The 21,525-nt window shown below is 52.0% G+C and overlaps 1 protein-coding gene across 1 annotated transcript in view; it reads right to left on the bottom strand.

Moving 5' to 3' along the window:
- Nucleotides 1-6,331: 6,331 nt before the first annotated feature.
- PUF60 (poly(U) binding splicing factor 60KDa) overlaps nucleotides 6,332-21,525 on the bottom strand; it is a 15,714-nt gene continuing 520 nt past the window's right edge. The window contains exons 2-11 of the mRNA XM_015416969.1: nucleotides 16,077-16,172; nucleotides 15,099-15,188; nucleotides 14,267-14,317; nucleotides 12,130-12,291; nucleotides 11,931-12,023; nucleotides 11,095-11,308; nucleotides 10,813-11,003; nucleotides 10,211-10,346; nucleotides 7,029-7,264; nucleotides 6,332-6,741 (exon numbers count right to left, since the gene is read on the bottom strand). Of these exons, the coding sequence (XP_015272455.1) occupies nucleotides 6,442-6,741; nucleotides 7,029-7,264; nucleotides 10,211-10,346; nucleotides 10,813-11,003; nucleotides 11,095-11,308; nucleotides 11,931-12,023; nucleotides 12,130-12,291; nucleotides 14,267-14,317; nucleotides 15,099-15,188; nucleotides 16,077-16,172 (1,569 nt within the window). The 3' untranslated portion in view covers nucleotides 6,332-6,441. The remainder of the gene's footprint in view (nucleotides 6,742-7,028; nucleotides 7,265-10,210; nucleotides 10,347-10,812; nucleotides 11,004-11,094; nucleotides 11,309-11,930; nucleotides 12,024-12,129; nucleotides 12,292-14,266; nucleotides 14,318-15,098; nucleotides 15,189-16,076; nucleotides 16,173-21,525) is intronic.

Raw genomic sequence — 21,525 nt, 5'->3', positions numbered from 1 at the left:
CCCCCCGCGCTTCCCAGCAACGGCCTCCCATGACCCTGGAGGGAGTAAAGAAAGACCAGTGGTGGCGGCCCCGTCCTCCTCCTCCTCCGTGAACCTGCCCACTCCTCCCCTTGTAAACCCTTCCAAGTGGCCAGCCATGTGGTGCCACATCCCGTGGCAGCAGGTTCCACAGATTAACTATATACTGTGTGGAGAAATACTGAAGGACCTAAGTGTGGCCATGTTGGGCCAGGCCAGTGGCCTATCCAGTCCAACACCCTGTGCCACACACACTCTGGAAGTGGATCCGCCCGGTGCCGCCTGGACGGCCCTGCCTGCCTTATTGAGTGCCAGGTCCGTTTCAAGGTGTTGGCGCCTACCTTTAAAGCCCTATGTGGCCCGGGGCCTCTCCCTCCGTGAGCCCCAGGGGACTTCACAGTCATCTGCCAGCCAACATCTTCTGGTGCTCCCTGATCAAGGGCTCTTTCAGCCATGGCCCCTACCTGGTGGAATGAGCTCCCATAAGAGGACCTGCAAGACGGAGCTCTTCCGCCAGGCTGCTTTTAGTGAGGGCGGCGGATGTCCCTCCCCCTCTACTGGGCCTCCCCTCAGTGGGTCAGAACTGTATTACTGTCCAAGGAACAAACTTGAAAGAGGTGGCATCTGTGCGGCTTTAACTACAACTTGTACTGGATGAATGTTGCTGTATTTTATTGGTGTTTTAAGAGTTTTAAATTTTTGTGTGCTGCATATTGTTTATTATCTCTGATGGAACCCGCCCTGAGCTTGCTATGTGGGGGGGGGGGTTATAAATCCAATTAAATAAAGAAATAAACCCAGGTGTCATCAGGGGGTCCACCAGCGTGGCCAGAATTTCGGAAGCCCTCCCACTGTGGCCCCCCAAGCACCATTGCTCATCACCCTCCACTGTGAAAACGGCCCATTTATACTCACTTGTCCTCTTATCCCACGACTGCTGAGTTTACTTAGGAGCCTTTGATGAGGAGCTTTATCAAAAGCTTTCCAGAAGTCCAGGTAAACATCATCTACTGGGTCTCCCTTGTCCACATGTTTGTTCACCCCCTCAAAGAACTCTAACTGGTTAGTGAGACCAGATCTTCCCTTACAAAATCCATGCTTAGTCTGCCTCAATAGTTTTTGTTCATCAATGTGCCTACTAATTCTGTCGTTGATAACGGATTCCACCAACTTACCTGGTATCCATGTTAGACTGACCAGCCTGTAATTTCCCAGATCTCCTCTGGAACCTTTTCTAAAGATGGGGTTGACATTAGCTACCTTCCAGTCCTCGAGGCAGATTTTAGTGATGGACTGCATATTTTTGTCAAGAGATCCACAAGTTCACATTTGATTTCCCACCCCCAGAACTCTTGAATGTATGCCAGCAGGGCCTGGTGCTTTATTAGTTCTTAATTTGCTTATCAGTCGTAGGACCTCCTCTCTCGTCTCCCTTTTGTCTGTCCTGAATCTACCACCCTTCACCTTCAGTGGATGGCACTGGCTTCTACCATTCGGGGGGGGGAGGGAGAGGGAGAAAGGCTTCTCTGTCCACCCTCTCTATATCATGCAGAGTTTTATAAACCTCCCTCCCCTTAGTCATCTCTTTACGAGAACCAGCAGCCCTAAGCATTTTAACCAGTCCTCACAGGAGAGCTGCTCTAGCCCCCCCCCCCCGATCATTTTGGCTGCTCGTTCCTGGCACTTTTCAAGCTCTACAGTATCCGGAACTGGACACAATATTATTCCTAGTGTGGTCTCACTACGAACTTGCGTAAGGGCATCAAAATAGCGGCAGTTTCATTCTTTATTTCTGTTCTAATTGAGGCCAGCATGAAACGTGCCTTTTTCACAGGAGTCACACTCTGCGTTGACATTTTCATCAAGCTCTCCACCACCACCACCCCAACATCCCCCTTTGTTTGTTTCTGCCAGCTCAGATCCCATTAGCACGCACGTGAAGTTGGGATTATTTGCCAATAGGCATCACTTTACCCTTGCTCACATTGAATCGCATTTGCCATTTTAATGCCCATTCCTCCAGTTTGAAGAGATTCTCTTTGCAATCCGTTTTTGTCTTCTTTTTTAATATTTTTTTTATTTTCATACTACAAGACTAACAACTACAAAGACTAACAACACTACAAATACTACAACACTAGACTAAAACCTAAGATATACAAGGATCATATAAAAAGATTAATCATTAGCTTAAACAAAGTTCCCTTTATGTTATAATTATTGGAATGGCGTGGTTTCTTATCGCTTTTCTACCAACTAACGTTTAAAAAATTTAATCAGGTAAGTATGGCTTAAACAATTTAACTTTCGGAGTTATATTATTTCGGTTCCTTTCTTCTAAACTTCTTTTTGTCAAAATTCCATTGGACCTTTGGGACTTTTGGGGCTGCCGCCCCTTTCTCTGGTTCTCGCCCTCTTCTGGATGGCTACCCGTCCTACTTTCCGATCCATATGTGCTGCTTTCTTCTTCACAATCTTTTCCCTCTGCTGGTCTTTTGTCATACGCTAGCCTTTGTTGCTGTTCCAGAAACAGCTTCGCTTTAAAGACAGAGTCCCTCCGATCTTTTTGAGAATCTCATCATTTCCCCCCCCAACAGGTTTATTTTTCTTGATAAATTCTGGATATGTCCAATGGATCATATCCATATCGCTTTATAATACATCCGCTGATAAACCTGTCCTTGGGGCCAACACTTCACTTAAGATTTGCTTCAGATTCTCACCCTTCCAGTCTTTGTTGAATTGCTTTTGACTTGGCTTCTTCACTGCTTTTACCATCTCCTCTGATTTTAAATTTAGCTCTTTCAGCTGATCCTGGTTGTTGAAATTGGTCATCTGATCCAACGGAGGGCGCAATGCAGTAGCTGTCATATTGGGAAGGTGGGTACTTGCTTGCGGTTTAGCAACCGGATGTGCTGATCTTGCAGTTCCAGGAGAGTACCTCAATCTCGTTGCCATCTTTTTTTGCCTGAAAAGTCATTGTTTACAGTTCAAAGAAACTTTTTTGTTTTAAAAGTCACTGAAAGTTCATTTAAGAAGTCGCTTTAAAGAAATCCATACTTTAGTTGATTCAGTCCGAAATCACGGTTGCCTCTAGCCCCTTCCGTCGCTTGGAAAGTTCGCTTAAGGTTGTGGGGGGGGGGGACGAACTCCCTCCCCCTGCTTCATCACAGAACGGGGCTTTGAGGCTCCGGGTGGGCACTTATCTGCATAGCCGGTTAGAGGAAAACACTCTCACGCGTCATTCTGTGCCAGCTGCAGAGGTAGGGAGAGTTCTGAAGTTTCGCTTGATCACTTGCTCGCTCGTTCGGTGTGCGCCTCTTAGTGCCATGATGGCGCCAAGGCAGCGGGACCTATCGGGGCAAAGAGGAACCTCGATTCGTTGGCCTCAGCCTTGGAAGAGGCACCCCTCGCGCCCCAGGCTGGGAGTCCCCTACAAGGACTCCGGGGAGGGGGGGGTCGGATCAACTGACCCCCTCCCGTACGCCGCGTCACGGGCCGCTTCCATCGGAGCTCCATTCAAGTCGCCGAAACTGAAACTGCTGTAATCTGTTTTAACCACCTTAAATGACTTGATGTCATCTGCAAACTTGGCCACCTCACTACTCGTCCCTAACTCCAGGTTATTGATGAAAAAGTTGAAAGGCACCATTCCCAATACAGATCCCTGAGGGGGACCCCACTGCTCACATCCCCTCCACTGCAAGAACTGACCATTTATTCCTACTCTCTGCTTTGTTTTTTAGCTAATTTCCAATCTGAAATTTGCTCAGGAGTCTTTGGTGAAGGACTTTGTCAAAAGCTTTCTGGAAATCTAAAAGAGCTATGTCTGCTGACTCATTCCTATCCACATGTTTATTGATACAATTAAGAACTCTAAAAGGTTAGTGAATCAGTAGTTGCTTTTGCAGAAGCCCCATTTTTTTAATTCAGCAGGGCTTGCCCTTCTATATAGTTGACAATTTTATCTTTAATAATGCTTTCCATCAGCTTACGTGAAACAGGCATTAAGCTAACTTGCCTGTAATTTCCTGTATCCCACCTTGACCCTTTTTAAAAAAATAGGAGTTACGTTAGCCACCCTCCGGTCCAGAGGCTGATCTTGGGGACATGGTGCATATCTTAGTGAGATCAGGAATTTCACATTTGAGTTAAGAACTCTGACATGGATGCCATCTGGTCCTAGTGATTTGTTAGCTTGCAGTTTGTCTGTAAATTCTAGAATGTTCTCCCTTCTTACCACTGTTTGCCTAAGGTCTACATCCTCACCCTCCTGAATCACCCCTTTAGGGTTTGCGTTAGATCTTCAGCAGTGAAGACAGATGAGAAGAATGAATTCCGCTTCTCAGCCATCACCTTATCCTCCTTTAGTGCTCCTTTGATTCCACTGCCATCCAGCGGTCCAACTGCTTCCCTAGCGCTGGTCTTGGCTTGTAATGTATTTAAAGAATTTCTTTATGTTTTTAGCAATACGTTCCTCAGAATCCCTTTTTGGCATCCCTAATTGCCTGCCTGCGTTTCCTTCGTCCAAGTTTGTGCTGGTTTTTGTTTGCCTCCTTCTGGAGGAAGCCTCCCAGTTTCTGGAGGAAGCCCTTCTCACCCTTGATAGGTTCCCCTCAACCAACCCTGCTGGCCGGCCACGCTGGTGACCTCCTTGGACCTTGTACTGCCTCCCCTGACCTGTGGCAGGGACATCCTAACTCAGCCTGTAGTATGAGGTTTTTTTTAGTAACTCCTAAGCCTTTTCAAGAGACTTGGCCCTCTTGACGGTTCTGTCAAGTTCCTTTTTACCAGATGTTCTTCACTTAGAGAAGTGCCTTCATTTGAAGTCAGATAGGACCGTGTTGGAGCCCTCTGCCACATTCCCCACAGACATGTGAATTAAACGTGACAGCACAGGGATCACGGTTTCCAACGGGTACACCCACCTCCACATCTGACGCTAGTTCCTGGGCACCACCCACTACCACCCACTGAGGATCAAGTCCAGGGCTGCTTCCCCCTCTGGTCGGTTCCATGACCACCTATTCGAGGACAGTCATTTAGGGCAACACATCCTCCAGTACACCCTTCCCTGTCATTCCTATGGAGTTTGTACCCAGGGATGACTGTATTCTACTGGTTCTCTCCCTTCCACCAGGTTTCTGTTATGGTCAGTACGTGTCTTCCCTTAAAACCAAGCACTCCAGCTCCCCCATTTTGGGTGGGAGGCTGCTGGCATTTGCACAGAAACCCCTCCACCCTCTGTTTCTGCCTAGACATCTCTAGCACATGTCTCCAGGACCTCACAACTACACTCTACAATGCGCCCTGCAGTCACAAGCCCAGCTATCTACATGTCTTAATGATTTAGTCTCCCCCATGACAAACCCCCCCCCCATCCCTCGAAGGCACACCCTTGGGGTGAGAGGAAGGAGTCCTTTCCAAGGGATCGCGTCTCCCCTTTCCTCAGCAAGATGCCCTCCTCCCACAAGCCCCTCCCCTCGTCATCCGTGACTGGCCCCTGGGATTGGGAGGCCACTGTCACATCCCTGAAAGCCTGAGAGGGTTACAGCAAGCTCCCAAAACATTCCCCAGCCCGTTACCCACGCCCTGCTGAAGACGCTCCAGAGCCCCCGATGGAACAGGCAACTGCAGCGGAGTTGAGGCAGGTCTCACAGACCCGCTCGGAGCAGCAGCACGAGGGGTGGGGTGGCAGCAGAGAGTGCTGTCGAGTTGTGGCTGCCCTGTGGCAACCCACCCCCCCTCTCGGAGCTTCTCGAGGCAAGAGACATCCATCCAGAGGTGGCTTTGCCATTGCCTGGACCTCCTCCTCAGTGGTTTCCCAACCAAGCACCAACCCACGCTAATGCTGCTCGGTTTCCGAGCTCTGACGAGAGAGACGGGGCTAGCCTGGGCCATCCGGGTCAGGTCAGGGCGAGGGTGGCTCTGCAGATTGAACAGGAGCAAGGCAAAGGACCCGTGGAAAAATTTTAAAAGGGTGCTGCACATTTTCATGTATTCCTTCTCAGAGGTTCAAAATGTATATATAAACCATAGCCTTGTCATGTCTTATCGTGTACGGAGTGTACACACACACACACACACACGGAGCACTTTGTATATGTCACAACACGTCCTTCTGTCCTCCCTTTGGTCTTGCTTTTGCACCCTCTGTGCCAAGTCCCTTCCCTTCCCTCCTCGCTCTCGTAGTCACTGCTGCAGCCCAGCCCAAGGCTGAGATGCCGCTGGCACCACAACCTGCCTGTGAGCTGTGAAGAGAGACGGCAACACTCTCACACACACACACGTACACAATGAAGTGTCTTCCTGGTATTTTTTATGCAAAACTACACATACATCACAGGAGAATACGATGCTGGACCAACAGCCTCCCTGAAGACACAGGGCTGGAGAGGGGGAAAAGTCTCTGTGGAGCAGAGTTCATGCCGAGAGGTCGCTGTTGTCAAACCTCTCCTGGTCGTACACCTCGGCCACCACCTTCCTGCCAGCAAACCAGCGACCATTCAGGGCTTGGATGGCTTTGTGGGTCTCCGAGGCCATGGAGAACTCGACAAAGATCTTGACAATGATTTCGGCGTCTTCCTCCTCCCCTTGCTTCTCTTGGTAGATGATGACCCTGTTGACTGCCCCGAACTTGCCACACTCTTCGGTCACCTCTCCCTCCAGATCATCGTCAATGTCCTTGGGGTCCACCATGTTGCGCAAAACCATCACTGTTGACTGTGGGGGGGGGGAGGGGGGAAAGGTCTCAGTCCTCTGCACAGGTCCACAGAACTAGACGGCCAACTGCTACCCACCCACGGCTGGCCACGTGTGGTGCAGCTGTGCCACTCACTCCCTTTGGCCACACTGGACTGGTTGCCCCAAAAGCATCTACCATGTTCTGTGTACTCTTCTCCCCAAGCCAAAGGAGGAGCATCAATCAGGGGGGGCTTGGCTGGTCCACCCGTAAGCCTGGGTGACAACAACCAAAGCTACCTCAAAGGCCTCTGGAGGTCCCCACTCACCTCTTGCTTCCGTAGAAGTTTCTGCATCACCATGTGGCGGGCGCTGCTGCCTGAGATGCTCATGTGCTCCTGTTCGCTGAGCATCTCTGGCCTCTCAGATTCCTGGAAAACCTCTTCCTCTTCTTTCTCCTTCTTTGCCTCTAGCAGGCCCAGCGTTGGTGGGCTGGCCAAAATGGGGTTCACTACTCCCACTTGGGGAATGGTGACAGGAATGGGCGGGCGGGCCGGGGTCACGCCTGTAAGGAAGACACAGAGACAGGCATGGGCTAGGGCAGCACTCAGCAACGACACGGCACAACAATACACCGCGCACAGCCCCTGCAAGACCCAAAGATGCCACTCTTGTTCTGAAGGAGGAGGAGGGTCCGTGTCTACACCAGCCCAGTCTCTCCACCCTGAGGTGTGTGTACAGGAGAGCCAAGAGCAGTGACCAGAACCACTCAGTCAAAGACACGGAGCAAACGAGGACATGGCCACCAATCTTTCTGCTCCACTGGGCACCCCTGTGATTAGTGAGGCTGGGAAGAAGCCGCCGCACTCAGCAGCAGGCTCATCGCAACACTTTCACGGGGCCCCACAGCATCCCTGCCGAGACGGACCAAGCAGGCTGTCGGACAGGTATACAACAGCATGAAAGCCAGTTTGGGGCAGTGGTTAAGAGCAGTGGGGTCAGGGTTAAGGGCTATGGCTTTACTAGAATGTCATTATGAAATTAATCCCTCTTTGGAAACACAGAAGCAAGCATCCTTGATATATCTCACCGGAAAAGCACTCTATATAGTTAAGGAATGATTAGTCCATTATACCAGAAGAAATTATCCTGATCCCGCCTATGGAAAATGTCACAAAAAGGACAGCTAACATTTCCATCCATGGAGAACTTATGGTAAAAGATTAAGCCAGCCAAAGGAAACATTAAACCAATATGAGACCCCCACCTAGTTATCCAACTGCACTAGAACCCATACCCATGCCCTACAAGGAGACTGCATCTTGTGCAATAGTGACTGCGAGCGTTTATTACGGAAAGAAATATTGGCAAACTCTTATCTATTTCCTCGTTTAAGTAATGAAGGGAGAAAACAAATTATACAAATATATCCAAAATGTAAAATTAGACTAGAGCCAAGGTGGATCGGGAAAACATAGAAGAAGAAGAGATTGGATTCATACCCCGCCCTTCACTACCCAAGGGAGTCTCAGAGCGGCTCACAAACTCCTTTCCCTCCCACTCCCCACCGCAGACACCCTGGGAGGTAGGTGGGGCTGAGAGAGCTCTTGACAAAAACTGCTCTTTTTCAAGGACAGCTCTTGTCAGGACTACGGCTTGCCCAAGGTCACCCAGCCAGGGGCAAGTGGAGGAGGGGGGGAATCAAACCCGGTTCTCCCAGATTAGAGTCCATGCACTTAACCACTACACCAAACTGGCTCTCAGTAACAAGTCAGCTAAAAATTGGCCTTTATTACCCACTGAGGCAGAGGCCATGGCTTGGCTTTGCATGCCAAAGGTCCCTGGCGCAGTTAGGTTAACGGATCAGGCCGCATGAGACGTAAAACGCCCTGGAGAGCTCCTGTCAGCTCTCCAGAAGAGACACTCCTGAGCTGGACAGACAAAGGGCCTGATCCAGCGGAAGGAAGCGTCACATAAGCCCCAGTGTACTGTGATTGCTTGAGTGTGCAAAAGTGTTTTGGGATGCGTTTATTCTACCATTCTACTTCCCCCCCCAGAATACATTTTACCCCTATCTACTAATGACCGGTACGGACACACAGAAATGTATTCTGTGCACGACACAACTAACCTGTGGAATTCACTACTACAGTCTGCACCAAGGTGCTTTCAAAAGAGTCCATGTCAGTCAATTCATGGAGGCAGGATACCTCTGGTGGTGACATTCTCGGGACAGCCAACAGGGTCACCTTTGCTGCCACCACATGTGAACTTTCCTTGGGCCCCTACAGACCAGGCACACGAGGCAGCAAGTAGGGGTGTGCGGGGAGGGGATTTGGTATTTTTCGGATTCAGGTATAATGAAGGCAATTTTTTTTTGCATTCCTGAATATACGAGTAATGTATTGGTATCTGGAAATATTTGGGAATACAATTTTTTTTGGCTCCATTATATCCTATAGGGCCATTGTAGTCAATTGCAAGAGAGGAGGGACCCTTTGGGGGGGGGGGGGGTTGAGGTAGAGGCACCAAATTTGTACTGTAGCTGCTGGAGCCTCTCCCCAAAAGAACACTCAAGTTTAGAAAGGTCTGGACCAGGGGGTACAATTCTAGGGGCCACCAAAGAGGGTGTCCCTATCCTCCATTGTTTCCAAAGGCAAGCAGATAAAACAACAGCCCAGCAGTTTCTCCCAGAGAATATCTGCAGTAGAAACTAAGTGAGATGTGGTGTGTGGGGCCAGGTTTGCAACGCCAGCAGCAAAACCAGTACAATGTGCCTACCAGAACAAGTGCCACTGTGGCAGTGCCAAAACCCAACAGGTGATCAAATATGAGAATATCTGAACTATAAGGGGCATGTTTGCAAGGCCAGCAGCAGAACCAGTTCAATGTTCAAGTGCTAGTGCCCAGCAGCAGAACCCAGTGCCATTGTGGCAAATGCCAGTTCAACAGGACTGATGTCAACTTAAACAGAGAATCATCACAACAACAATACACAAAGGAATTTCAAAAAGGAACAAATGTCTGTGATTGGTCAATGAGAAGTATGCCCACCCTTACCTGTAACGCTATTGGCCAGTGCTCCTCCCCCCTCCTGTCCCTGGAAAAGCAAGCTAGTAGTTGGGCTTCAAGTTTGAAGCCAGCAGCAACAACAGCCTTGCAAGCTGCAATGCCATTTGCAAATGCATTGCAGTGACTGGTTGCATGTAAGGTCCCTCCCTTCTGGAAAGCAGAGCAAAGGATGGGAAAGAGACAGAACCAGCAGGAAAGAAAACATAAGTGCAGCCCTTTAAAGTTTAGCCCCCCAGAGCCTGTATTCGGCAATGCCAAATAATGCCAAATAGTTTCGGCTTTTATTCAGCATTCTGATTCGGCTTGCCGAATAACCAAAAAATGCTGAAAAGGAATTTTTCGGGGGGGAGGGGTTTCAGTTTGGCTTTACTGAATGCCCAACCCTAGCAGCAAGATGCCTCTCTCCCACCCTCCAGTTTGGGCAGCTGCCCGGACTCACCTGTGATGACCCCTGGGGCTTGAGCTGCCATCACCGCCTGCGGCAATGCCCCCAGAGGCTGCGCTAAGGTCAGTGCAGGTGTCACCAGCCCTGGAGTGGTTAACGTGCCAAGGACTGCAGCGCCTGCCACAGCTTCCTACAACAGGAAAGACAGCACAGCATCAGTGCCACTCGCCCCAACGGTCTTTCCCATCTCAAGAGTATTCAGCTCGCCCACAGTCAGCTCAGTGGCAGAGCATGTGCTTGGCATGCCAAAGGCCCTACAGCCAACCCCCCAGTGTTTCCAGTTACTGGTTCTGGCAGCAGAGGCCAGGAAAGCCACCTCTCTGCCAGAGTCCCTGAGAGCAGACCAAGGACCTGACCCCGGTAGAAGGCAACTGTGCATATTCATGTGCCCGCTGGAGCTAAACGGAAGACTCCTCTGAAGAAAAATGCTTCCTGGCATCAAAACCCTCTGTTAAAACAATTGGGGAAGATGATGGACTGGGATGGGGGGAGAAGATTCCCCCTGTCACAACGGTAATTCTTGTGGATCCAATTCGACTTTTTTTGGTTTGGGACAGAACTACTCACATAGCCAGCCCCCCTTTCTGGCTTCTTACCTGAGCTGTGATTTTTGCTGTGGCGGCAGCTGCTGCTACAGCTGCAGCAGGAGGCAGGCCTCCCGGTGTGGCTGGCGTCAGGAGTGGCATGGGAGGAGTGACGGCCTTGCCAACGCGGAGGTACTGGCCCCCCAAGTCAAAGAGGTTCATAGAGGAGACGGCATCTTGAGAGGACTGTGCTTTCTCATACTCTGTAACCAGACAAGCAGCCAGTGAGAGAAAAGCAGCAGCCCTAAAGCCAGAGGGCCTCTTTCCTTCCGGCTCCCTTAGCAGGACGCTCACCAATGAAGCCGTAGCCTTTATGTTTCCCAGTGGTGGGGTCCCGGGCCAGCGTGCATGACTTGATCCTCCCGAATGCCTCAAAGACGCTCTTGATGTCGTCGTCCGAGAGGTCTTGGTGGACGGAGGCCACGTAGATGCGGTTGAATGCCCGCGCCTCCTCTGCCAGCTGGTCGATGATGGGCTGGGCCTGGCCAATGTTGCTGGGCCGCCCCACCTGCCAGCGGAAGGCTCTCTTGTCAGGGATCTGGTGACTCTGCCACTGCCCAGCACCACACTCGGACTGGGGTCCCTCCTGCAAGGTGGCCACTGGGCACCAGGGACCGGGACTGCCGCCCTGGGACCTTGGCCTCAGGGGCCAGGTGCTGCCGTCCATGTCCACCAGCTCACCACACCAGCTCTCCTCTTCTGGACTGGGATAGGGACACCTCATACCCCCCCCATTCCCATCCCTGTCCCCCTTCAGCCCTGTGCTACAGGCAGGCCCTGCAGTTACACGGGAGCACAGGAGACACACACACACACACCCCGCAACATATGGTTACACGGAAAGGATCCCGCCGCCGGCAGGGCCCTCCTCGTGTCCCTTGAAGCAAGACTCTCTCCCCTGCAGTGCTGAAACTCTGCTGCTGGGTCCGGGTGACACCCAGTAAGATCTCAGCCGCCAAAGGGCTGGCTAAAGAAGGCAGGGGCAACAGGGCCTTCCCTGCCTAGCAGCCCTGAGAAGAGAGACACAACACCACACTGGAAGGGGCAGAATAAACTAGGCCTGTCCACAGACCTGGCTGGCCCAGCTCAGGTCAAGCCACCCGCCGCCCCGGCACCACGTTCAAACACACCTTGATATTTCTCCCTCCCAGCATGACAGAGTTCATCTGCTCCAGGGCCAGCTGAGCAGCTTCAGGCACCTCATACTCCACAAAAGCGAAGCCCTGGGGAGGGGGGGGGGGAGAGAAGTATGTGGTGATGCAGCAGCCAGTGCAGTCTCAACCAACCAGCACCAACGGCTCCAGCTCCCCTCCCCTCCCCAAGACCCACCTTGTGCTTCATGGTCACCGAGTCCCAAGACATGTCAATGCTCTTGATGGGGCCGAAGGGAGCAAAAGCCTGCCGGATGGTGTCCTCACCCAGCTCATAATAAATGGAGCCCACGTACACCCGGCACATGATGGCCAGGGCCCGCTGCCTCTGAGCCGCCATCTGCAGGGGAAGGGAAAGAACGGCTGGGTGGTCAGCTCAGAGGATGTGGCTGCGGGCAAGAGAGGCCAAGCGCTCTCCCCCCCCCCTCCAACCTCCCTCCCGCCCTCTTTCGGGAGCAGCAGGCAGCTCCGGAGTGGTGAAGGGAAACTCTCTTGGGAAAGGTCAGCAAGTCCCAGCCCACCGGTCACAGCGGCTTCCCACAGCGGGCCCCCGAGGGGCCCAACACCCCCTCCTCCCCATGGGGCAACTGCCTCTCCCCCCTCTCAGTCACTCTCCACAGGCACCTTCAGAAAAAAAACACAGATCAGTGTGCACCAGACCCCCTCCTTCCGCCACAACTGCCGTTCTGAGCAGCGCAGGCACACTCGCATGCCCCACCCCTTCCCTGGCTGGAGCCCGGAGTCACCTAGCTGCCGCCTCGCTCGGGCACACTGGGGAGCTCTGGAGACTGGCGTGTCCGCATGTGGCTGGACTGGGCTGGGGGGTCAACAGGAAGAAGTGCTCTGAAGCGGAAAGAACAACAGGCTCTCCTGTCCTCCTCAGAGGCCAACCCTGACGGCTGCCAAGGAGGAACACGTGCAGTGCTCCCGACAGCTTTCCGCCCTACCTTCGCCCAAGAGGGCCCCATCGGTACTTCCTAGGAAGCTGCCAGGATACTGACACAGACATGCACCCCCCGGGGGCTCCTCGCTCGCACTCCTCCTCTGGGGCGAAGGCCTCAGGCCTTGCTGTCTGGACTGCACATCATCCACGCCTGTGCCCGCTAGTCCTCTCCTTCCCTCTGCTCCCAAGGGCGAGAATGCAACCACCAGCTCAGCCTCCCTTCCCTGTGCCAGGGGCACCGGCTTGCTGGGAACTGGGGCACTCAACCGCTCCTGCTCTCTGAGGTACAATAAACCTGGAAGGAAGCTGCGGGGTGAGTTTGGAAGGGAATGGACTTCCCCGCAGTAGCATTCAGGAGCCAGCCGAGCAAAGAGTTAAGGAGGGGGCGGGGCAGGCCAGGCTGAGAGCAGCCGACTCCAGCCCACGCCTGTCCTGCTGCTAGCAGTGCCAGGTGGCCTCCGGAGCCAGCAGGAAAGCAGCTGGGCACTACAGAGGCCCCCCTTGAAGCTGCCGCCATGAGGCAGGTGGCCACACAACCAGTAAGACCACCAGTCGATCACTCATGTCGCAGGCCTCTCCAAGCTTTCAGCCTGCTGCCTATCATGCGGGGAGAGAGCCAAGCCAGCACAGGTGTGCACTTGGTACTCTCCAGCCTCCACAAAGGCCCTTCTGCTCTCTGCTTCTCCCCCCAACCAGACAGCACTAGCTGGGGCTGTTTGCAAGATCAGTTTGACCTGGAAGAGGGTTCTGCACAAGACCCCAGGATCCTGCCTGCCAGAGTTCAGGCATGCTGCTGCTCCCTCAAAGGGGGGGGGGGGAGACTGTGGCTGCTTCCTGTATCCAGCTTCACTGGCACCTCTGGGCTCTGCCTACACTCCAGGGGCAGGGGTGGGCACACGTACTGAGCAGCAGGCTTGCAGCCACAGTGCCCCCATCACCCCCAGGTAACATGCCATGTTTTCCCAGGATTCTCCTGGAAGGTGGCTCCAACCTTGCACCTGAGAGTGCCTGTCACGTCCCACTCCCTGGCTGCTAGGCCTCTGACGTCCCAAGCTGGCCCACTGGTGAGTTACCTTGGCAGTTACTTTGAGGCCAGGACCTCAGCGTCCCTAGAAAGGCGGCTCTCCCAGCTGCTAGGGGCTAATGCTTGCTCTCTCTGTCTCCCTCTGTCTCTCTCTGCCCAGTGCCTCCAAGGGCCCCGGCTGCCCCCAGCCCAAGGTCTTCCTCTGGGGAGCTGACACTCGGCCTTGGTTGGCTGGGTGAGTCCAGAGCAGGTGGGTATGTGGGGGGAGGGAGGTCACAGCTAAGTCCTCCCCGCGCTAGGCCCTGACTAAGACCAAGTGCCCCAGAAGAAGTGAATGTGTCTATTGACCGATTGTAAAGGTGAGAGAGGATCTCCAAAGCCCATTGTCACTGCTGCCATCTGAAAGACAGTAAAGACAGAGTTCAGTCTGTGGGAGCTGAGCACACGACGGCTTTTCGTCAAAACTCAAGCGGAAGAGGCCTCTCCTTCCTCCGGCCTGCCTGCCTCCTCCTCCTCGCTGCACAGCCCCCTGCCAGCCCCAGGGAGCTTGGGGGGGGGGGGAGATGGTTCTTGACAGCTGTGGCTCCTCTTCGACCTTCAACAGCTGACTAACTGCAGGGATGCTCCCCACCCCCCACCCTGCAAGGCCCCCAAAGCTCCCAATGGGCAGAACTACTCAAAGCACCTGGCAGTAGCCCTCCCCCTCCCTCCACCACAAAATTCACTACACCTGAGTCATAGGCAACCTGCAGATTGGGGGGGGGGGCCCTTCATCGACATCTAAGGGCCGCTTGGCATTCTAGATCAGCCACTGCTTGCTACGGAGGATGCCCCTGCCGGGGCGAGGACACCGCTGCACCTAGTCCTCCCAGAACTCCCGACACGGGGCTTGGGTCTCCTCAGGCAACTAAGCAACCCCCACCCCACCCCCAGCGGCGCGTGCAAGCAAGGGTGGGGGCCTAGGACCTCACAGGGCAGGCCAAATACGACACACTTCAATTTCACAGTGGAAACAGAAGCGAAAGTACCTCTGGCTCCAGGCAGATCTCAGGGCTGTGCAGTAGATCTAAGTGCATAAAGGGTTCCACCTTGGGGGGGGGGGGGGCGCCCAGGGGGGGGGGGGGGGGGGCGCACAGGAGAGGGAGAGTGAAAGGCAGGGCTGCCCTGAGGAGTGCCTCACCTGCAGGTTGGTGAGCTGCTGCTGTTGGTGGGCGATGGTCTGTTTTACCAAGACGCTCTTGATGCTCTGCTCCATCGCATACTTCTTGGCCTGGCCGGGGGGGGGGGAGAGGAGAGGAGAGGGAGAAAACTCAGAGTCACACATCACAGGATGATCGCCACCAGCAGGGACAGACAGAGTCTTGCGCTCCACCAACAAAGCACATCACATGACCTAGCACCCAGCACGCCAGAGACCATGAACCCACTCTGCACTTGTGAGGAGTCAGCGGTCTGTGTCCTCCGGTGATTGAGACTAGCCTCCCTAAAGCTAAAGGAACCGGGCTGATGAGCCTTCCGCTGCTTCGGGCGTGCATCTCCATTCCAAGGGGAGAAACCTGCTCAGCCTCAGGAGGAACCAAGCCAAGGCCTCCAAGCCTGGAATCCAGACCAGCAACCACACAGGAAGCCGTTTCAGTCTCTCTCTGGAGAAAGAACCTTCTCCCACACAGACCCAGTGGCAGCGGCAGTGCAGGGGCTAGGTAGGGTGTTACTTCTGGATGGGGAAATCAGCACTCAAGCCCACTGCCTTGACCAAGAAGCTAGTGAGGCGCCCTGAGCTTCCCTCTCGGCTTGATTGGCAGCCTGGCCCACTGAAAGAGCACAAAGGCATTGCCCAAAGCCACAGCTACGCGTCCCCTTCCAGGAAGGGACATGAATAACAGGGACTCAGCCTGCTCCGTGCACCTGACTGGGCAGGGCTCTCTCCTGGGGGCAAAAAGCCCAATCAAGGACCAAAACATTCAGAGGAGATGCCCAGGACCTCTCGACTCCGGCCAGCCGAGCACTGGCAGCGACTCCTCCGGCCACCCACAGTCACGCGCACATCACTGTATGGTTCTTAGTCCTCACAAGGTTCGGGAGATCTTCCCACAAAAAAGGTTCGAGGGGGGGTGAGGGAGGAGCATGCCAGCGGATGGGCCCCCCTCAAAGGACTCACCTTCTGAAGAGCCTCCTGCTGCTCCGGCGTGAGGGGAGGCAGTCCCAGCTTGGCTGCTGTGCTCTGCCCATTTTCCACTTTGACGGGCTCTGTTGCCTGCAATGAAAAAATGATACCTGTTGCAAAACACACACCCGGACTGGGCAGTGCTCATAGTGCTTCGGTGAGCTATTCACACACAGAGAAAACCGCTGGCTGCCTTCCTCCAACTAGAAGATCGCCTCCCCCACCTCCATTCCAGAATGCCAGCCATGCAACCAGCAAGGGGCCGCCTCCTCTCACCTAGAGATGTGAAGGCCCGGAAAAAAAACGGAAAAATTTGGGGAAAACCCAGTTTTTTTCCTGAAGCCTTTTTGTTTTTTTCCGAAAAATTGGAAAAAAGAAAAGAAAAAAACTGATTATCGAACGTTTTATTTTAACATGATGAATAAAATACTTTAGGACAAGGTGTTTAAATATTTTCCAAATCATTTCATATATATATAAGATGCATTTCTTCCTTTAGGAGGTGCTGTTGTCAGAAGAAAATTAAAAGGTTTCAGTTTTGTTTTTGCATGTGGATGGGTATTCATACTTGTTGTGACAATTTCATGCCAAGTAAAAATGTCCATAGTCATATTTTATGTTCCTAAAGTAACAGAATGACTTTCAATCTAGAAAAGACAAAAGAAGTGCTAATGTAGCATTTTTTTCAATTTTTCCGAAAATGTCCGTTTTTTTCTGGAAAAAACCCGGGTTTTTTTCCGAGCTTCAAAATTTTCGGAAATGTTACGTCTCTACTCTCACCTGCCCTCACTTCCAGAGGGAAGTCCCATCCCATCTACCAACCTTCTAGAAGCCCTAGAGAGATGCGGAAGGGAACCACTGCTCCTCCACCACCCAGCGTACACAACCGCTTCTTGGGCCCCAGCAGGCAGGGGAAAAGAGTACGCGGTGACTGACGGGCCACAGGCCCCACAGCCACCACCACAGAAGATGCTGAACGGACCCCACCCACAGAGACAGAGCTCAACACCCGCCCAGAGGGGCCTGCCAACTCAGGCAGAGGCAACATTTTAGAAGTCCTTCACATAAAAGAAATGGTTTACATCTGCCACACCTTCCTCCTTTCTGCCACATCATGCTACAGGCAGGGCCTTTTCGGTTGTCTGCAGTGTTTTCCAGCTCTGTCCTCCTAGTCCTACTTAACCGGAGGCCTCTGCTGCTTGATGATTTCCGATTCTACACCCGGGGGAGCAGTCACACCTGCCAGGTGCTTGGGCAGGCAGAGCAACGGTAGATAACCGAGGGTGGCCGAGAGGCGCGCAGAGGGCCTACAGGACTGCTGGGCTCACGGGGCAAGGAAGGAAGCCCATGCTGAGAGGGACATGCGCCTCAATCCTGTACAATTCTGTGCCCAAATAAGCCTTGTATAATTCAGCTGAGCTTGCTGGCTAAAAAACATTTCCTTTGACTAATGCCAGAACTCCCACTGGGGCCATGAATCTAGGATTTCTTCACTGATTTCACTCCTTGCTTTGCCCTCTCAGACTCTTAGCGCCCACAAGACACACGAACAAAAGGTACCAAGAAGAGGAGCGGGGGGGGGGGGGGGGGGAACACAGGCCCTTTCTGCGCTAACAGCTCACTGCAGCTTCCTCTGGAGAATCCGAGCAGTCGAGCCTTTAAGGTTAACTTCATATGTCATGCCCCTGCCCCTCAGCACTGTTCTTTTTTCTCCAGTTTATTTTGGTGTATTCTATTATGCATTCTGCATCTACAAGCAAAACCCGCATTTTTCACTTAACTGCGGTTAGTTAACGTCACTTGTGACCTGTGGAGGGGGTGTCCAATTGTCACCGACTTGGCCAAGTGCATGAGCAAGGGATGGGGGGGGGGGGGGCCCACGGCACCCCCCCCCTTCTCTCCTCCCCTCCCCCCTCTCCCATCCCTTTTGGCTAGCAGCTGCTGGGCTACTCCAGGCATGCACGACCCATACAGTGACGGTGGCATCCCAAGGGTTTTAATTTTTATTTTTTTTAAATGGGCAATCCTGTCATTCCTTTTAATACATCCCCCTCCAAGTTGTGTGCAGATTTGGCTTTGGGGAAGGGGGGAAGATCCCTCCCTAGGGTCCAGTGTGCAAACCGGAGAGAAGTGTGCCAAACAACCCCCCTCCCCACAAGCTAGAAGCATCAAACTTACAGAGGACCTCCCTGGGCTGCCAGCCCTCTCACGCTGTGTGCAGATTGGCTTTGGGGAAGGGGGGGAGAAATCAAACCCGGGGGACACGTGTCAAAAGAAAGGAGGGGTGGGAAAGGCCAGAGACGTGGGCGGCATCGCACAGTCCAAGGTGAGATGTCTGCTTAGCATTACCTCCGACTCAGAAGTTGATCAGTCTTAAGTCTGCCACAAAAGCACTCTTCATTTTCCATCAACATTATATTAATTTATAGGGTTATGCATTCCATAACATAAAATTCATCTTTCTTCTTTAACATAAAATAACATTAACTAACATAATTCCGAGTCCAAACCATCTTCTTCATCTTCAGCCAGTCATAAATTAATTTCCATCTTTTCCTAAATTGTTCCTCTGGTTTATTTTGTAATATTATACTTAATTTATCCATTTCCGCTATATCTAATATCTTATATTTTAGCTCTTTTATAGAAGGTATAGCTCTTGATTTCCAACGTTTCGTGATAAGTATTCTTGTCACTGTTAATATATAGACAATTATATAATTATGGTATTTTATGTTATCCGGTATCATATTAAGTAAATATGTTTCTGGCGTTAAAGGAATATTAATTTTTAATACATCTAGAAATATCTTATAGATTTTTTTCCCAAAAGCACTCTTGGATACCACAGGGCAACACCATACGGACTCCGAAGTCACCATAAAAATATGCAGAAACTCCAAAAAGACCAGATGCACACAGAAAGTGAGAGCGCCATGCAACACAGAGAGCGATTAACAGCTCCAGGAGAACAGCGGGAAACAGGTGGGTGCAGAAAAGCCCACAGACCCAGCCAAGTTAGGCACACACACCCCTGGCCCTCACAGAAAACAGTTCAGTAGCGCCTTTGGATAAAAATCAACGATTTAAATCAGATTTTAATAGAATGTTTTCTATTTAAGATACATTATAGTTCAAAGGCTATTCATAATGAAATATGGATTAGATTTAATTATGTACCATGAGGCTGTATCTGTTGCTTCAGCGTGGCTCAAGAGCCCCCATGTGCATAAACATGACACAAATGTGCACTATTACACTGTGAACAGGAGAGAAAAACTCCCCTTGCAGAATGCCACATTTGGCCAAACACTGCTTGTGATCAAGAAAAACAGATGGGAACATGCAAAGAATCTGGCTTAAGAAGACTTTCAAAACTGGTTTACAAGATATGCAGCTTCCAAGATTTCAGCAACTTAAAATTTTGAATTTCACTTCTTAAATATTCACGTACACACACACACACCCCTCTGAGAAAGAAAACCTGTCCCAACAGCACTTAAAAGAACATTTGTTTCTGCTTGTGGGAAGGCACTGGTTATTATGATATGTCACTCAAAAATCAATATTCTGTAAAGGACAAATCAGAAACTGACTAAAAATGCTTAATTAAACCCTGCCAGATCCTCAAGGGATCTGGAACTGGTTAACGGGAGGGGCAGAAGGTCAGAATACTCCTTCTGGAGCTCTGTGGCGGAGCTCCCACCAAGTAGAGCCTCCTTTTCCCAGCCAGCTCTCTCAAAGTACAGCTGCAGCCTGATAGGCAGACGAGCTGACAGAAAAGTATCAGTCAGTTAAAAACAGATACTCTTCATGAGGTCCAACTGGGAGGCCAGCGTCAGGCCTGGCAACTCAAGCCCAAGATCTCAGCCACTGTGGGTCCCTGTGCTCATGGAGCTGCCACCCCTGCTGGTGACCCACCGAGACTGTCCCACAAAAGCTGCAAGAATGAGCACCAACAGCCTCTCAGATCAAACCTGGGAGGGAAGGGAGATGGGTGTGCGCTGCGGGGGTAGTCCAGGCTTCGAATTGTGCTCTCCAGCCAGCACTTCAGAGGGCATGGGGGGTGCTCAAGAGCTCTCACGGCAACCATGGCTTTTTGTCAGGGCCTTTTCGGTGGTGACTCCATCCCCATCCCCACCACCACGAGGCATGTCTGGTACCTTCTCCTCTCATTTTGCGGAGGGCCCCCCAAGGCATCCTTGTTTGGCCAGCCTTAGAGGGGCTCGCTAAGTGATCGTTGAACTGTTCCTAGAGGATTGGCTAGTTTAAATTTCCAGGATACCTTTGTCCCGCCTTGGCTAAGGGTCAGCGGGAAAAAACTTTCTCAACTTGGCCTCTCAAAACAATTTCTTAGCTCTCTCACACACGACAAAGCAAGAGAGTTAGTGAGACAGAGAATCCAGGACATAGCTAGACAGGAGGATCTTAATTACTCATGGAAAAGGCGAGCCCTCTCAGAACTGTTGTATAAGGTAGTGCCTATGCCCTATCTCTTTTATCTTGAAAATCATGTGTTAAGGAGAACGTTTACCCTCATGCCCTCCCTTCAGTGGTTACAGAGGGGAGGTTTAACTTAAAAAGACCCTTGCTGAGCCTAGGTGTCGCTGCTGCAATGACGGAATTGAAACCTTAATGCATGTTGTATAGGACTGCAGGGCACACAGCCGATTTCGCGATATTCTCCCACTCTGCAACTACTCAAAAGATGCAATTGCTGAAGAGCCTCCTAGAAAGTAGGTGCCCCGAGGTTACAGCTAAACTTGCCAAAGGCCCCTGCCACACGCAGGGGAAAAGGCGGTTGAAGGCGCGGCTTTTAAAAGCCGCGCCAATGTTGACACGGCGCGGCGGGATCTCACGGATCCCCCGGCCTCGCTGCCTTTTCTCCCCGGCGCGATCAAACGCCGGGGAGAAAACACGCCCTACCCGGGGGCCGGCCGAACTGCGCATGTCCGGGCATGCGCAGTTCGGATCCGGACCGGGGTTGAGCCGGCGCAGGGAAGCGGCGGCGATCAAACGCCCCGGTTGCCACGCCGCTTCCCTTTAAACCACCTAGATAGGTGGTTTAGTTTGGCGCGGCTTATCCCGGGAAAGGGACAGTTCGGCCACGGAAGCAAGACGCTTCCCAGATGTGGTGGTGTGATCGCGCCGGTTTGATCCGGCCCCGAACTGTCCCGCTCCCGGACCAAATAGCCGCGTGTGAACGGGACCAAATTTGGCTAGTTAGCTGTAAGGCCTAGACAGCTCCTAGTGAAAGGTGAATAGATGTAATTTGTTACAGGACCTAACGGGTTTTACATGCATGCTCTATCTGATATTCATTTTATATATTTCATTTATGCTCGTGGTTGTATGAATGTAGTCTGAGTTAGTTTGTAGTATTAGAGTGCTGGCTTTTCGCTGTGAATAAATTTGTCGTTGTTGTTGTTGTTGCTGTGTGGGC

Source organism: Gekko japonicus, unplaced genomic scaffold, assembly GCF_001447785.1.
Source record: "Gekko japonicus isolate JY-2015 unplaced genomic scaffold, Gekko_japonicus_V1.1 scaffold505, whole genome shotgun sequence".
NCBI lineage: Eukaryota > Metazoa > Chordata > Lepidosauria > Squamata > Gekkonidae > Gekko > Gekko japonicus.
The sequence above is the reverse complement of the archived record's forward strand: the minus strand, read 5'-3'. Positions and strand labels throughout refer to the sequence as shown.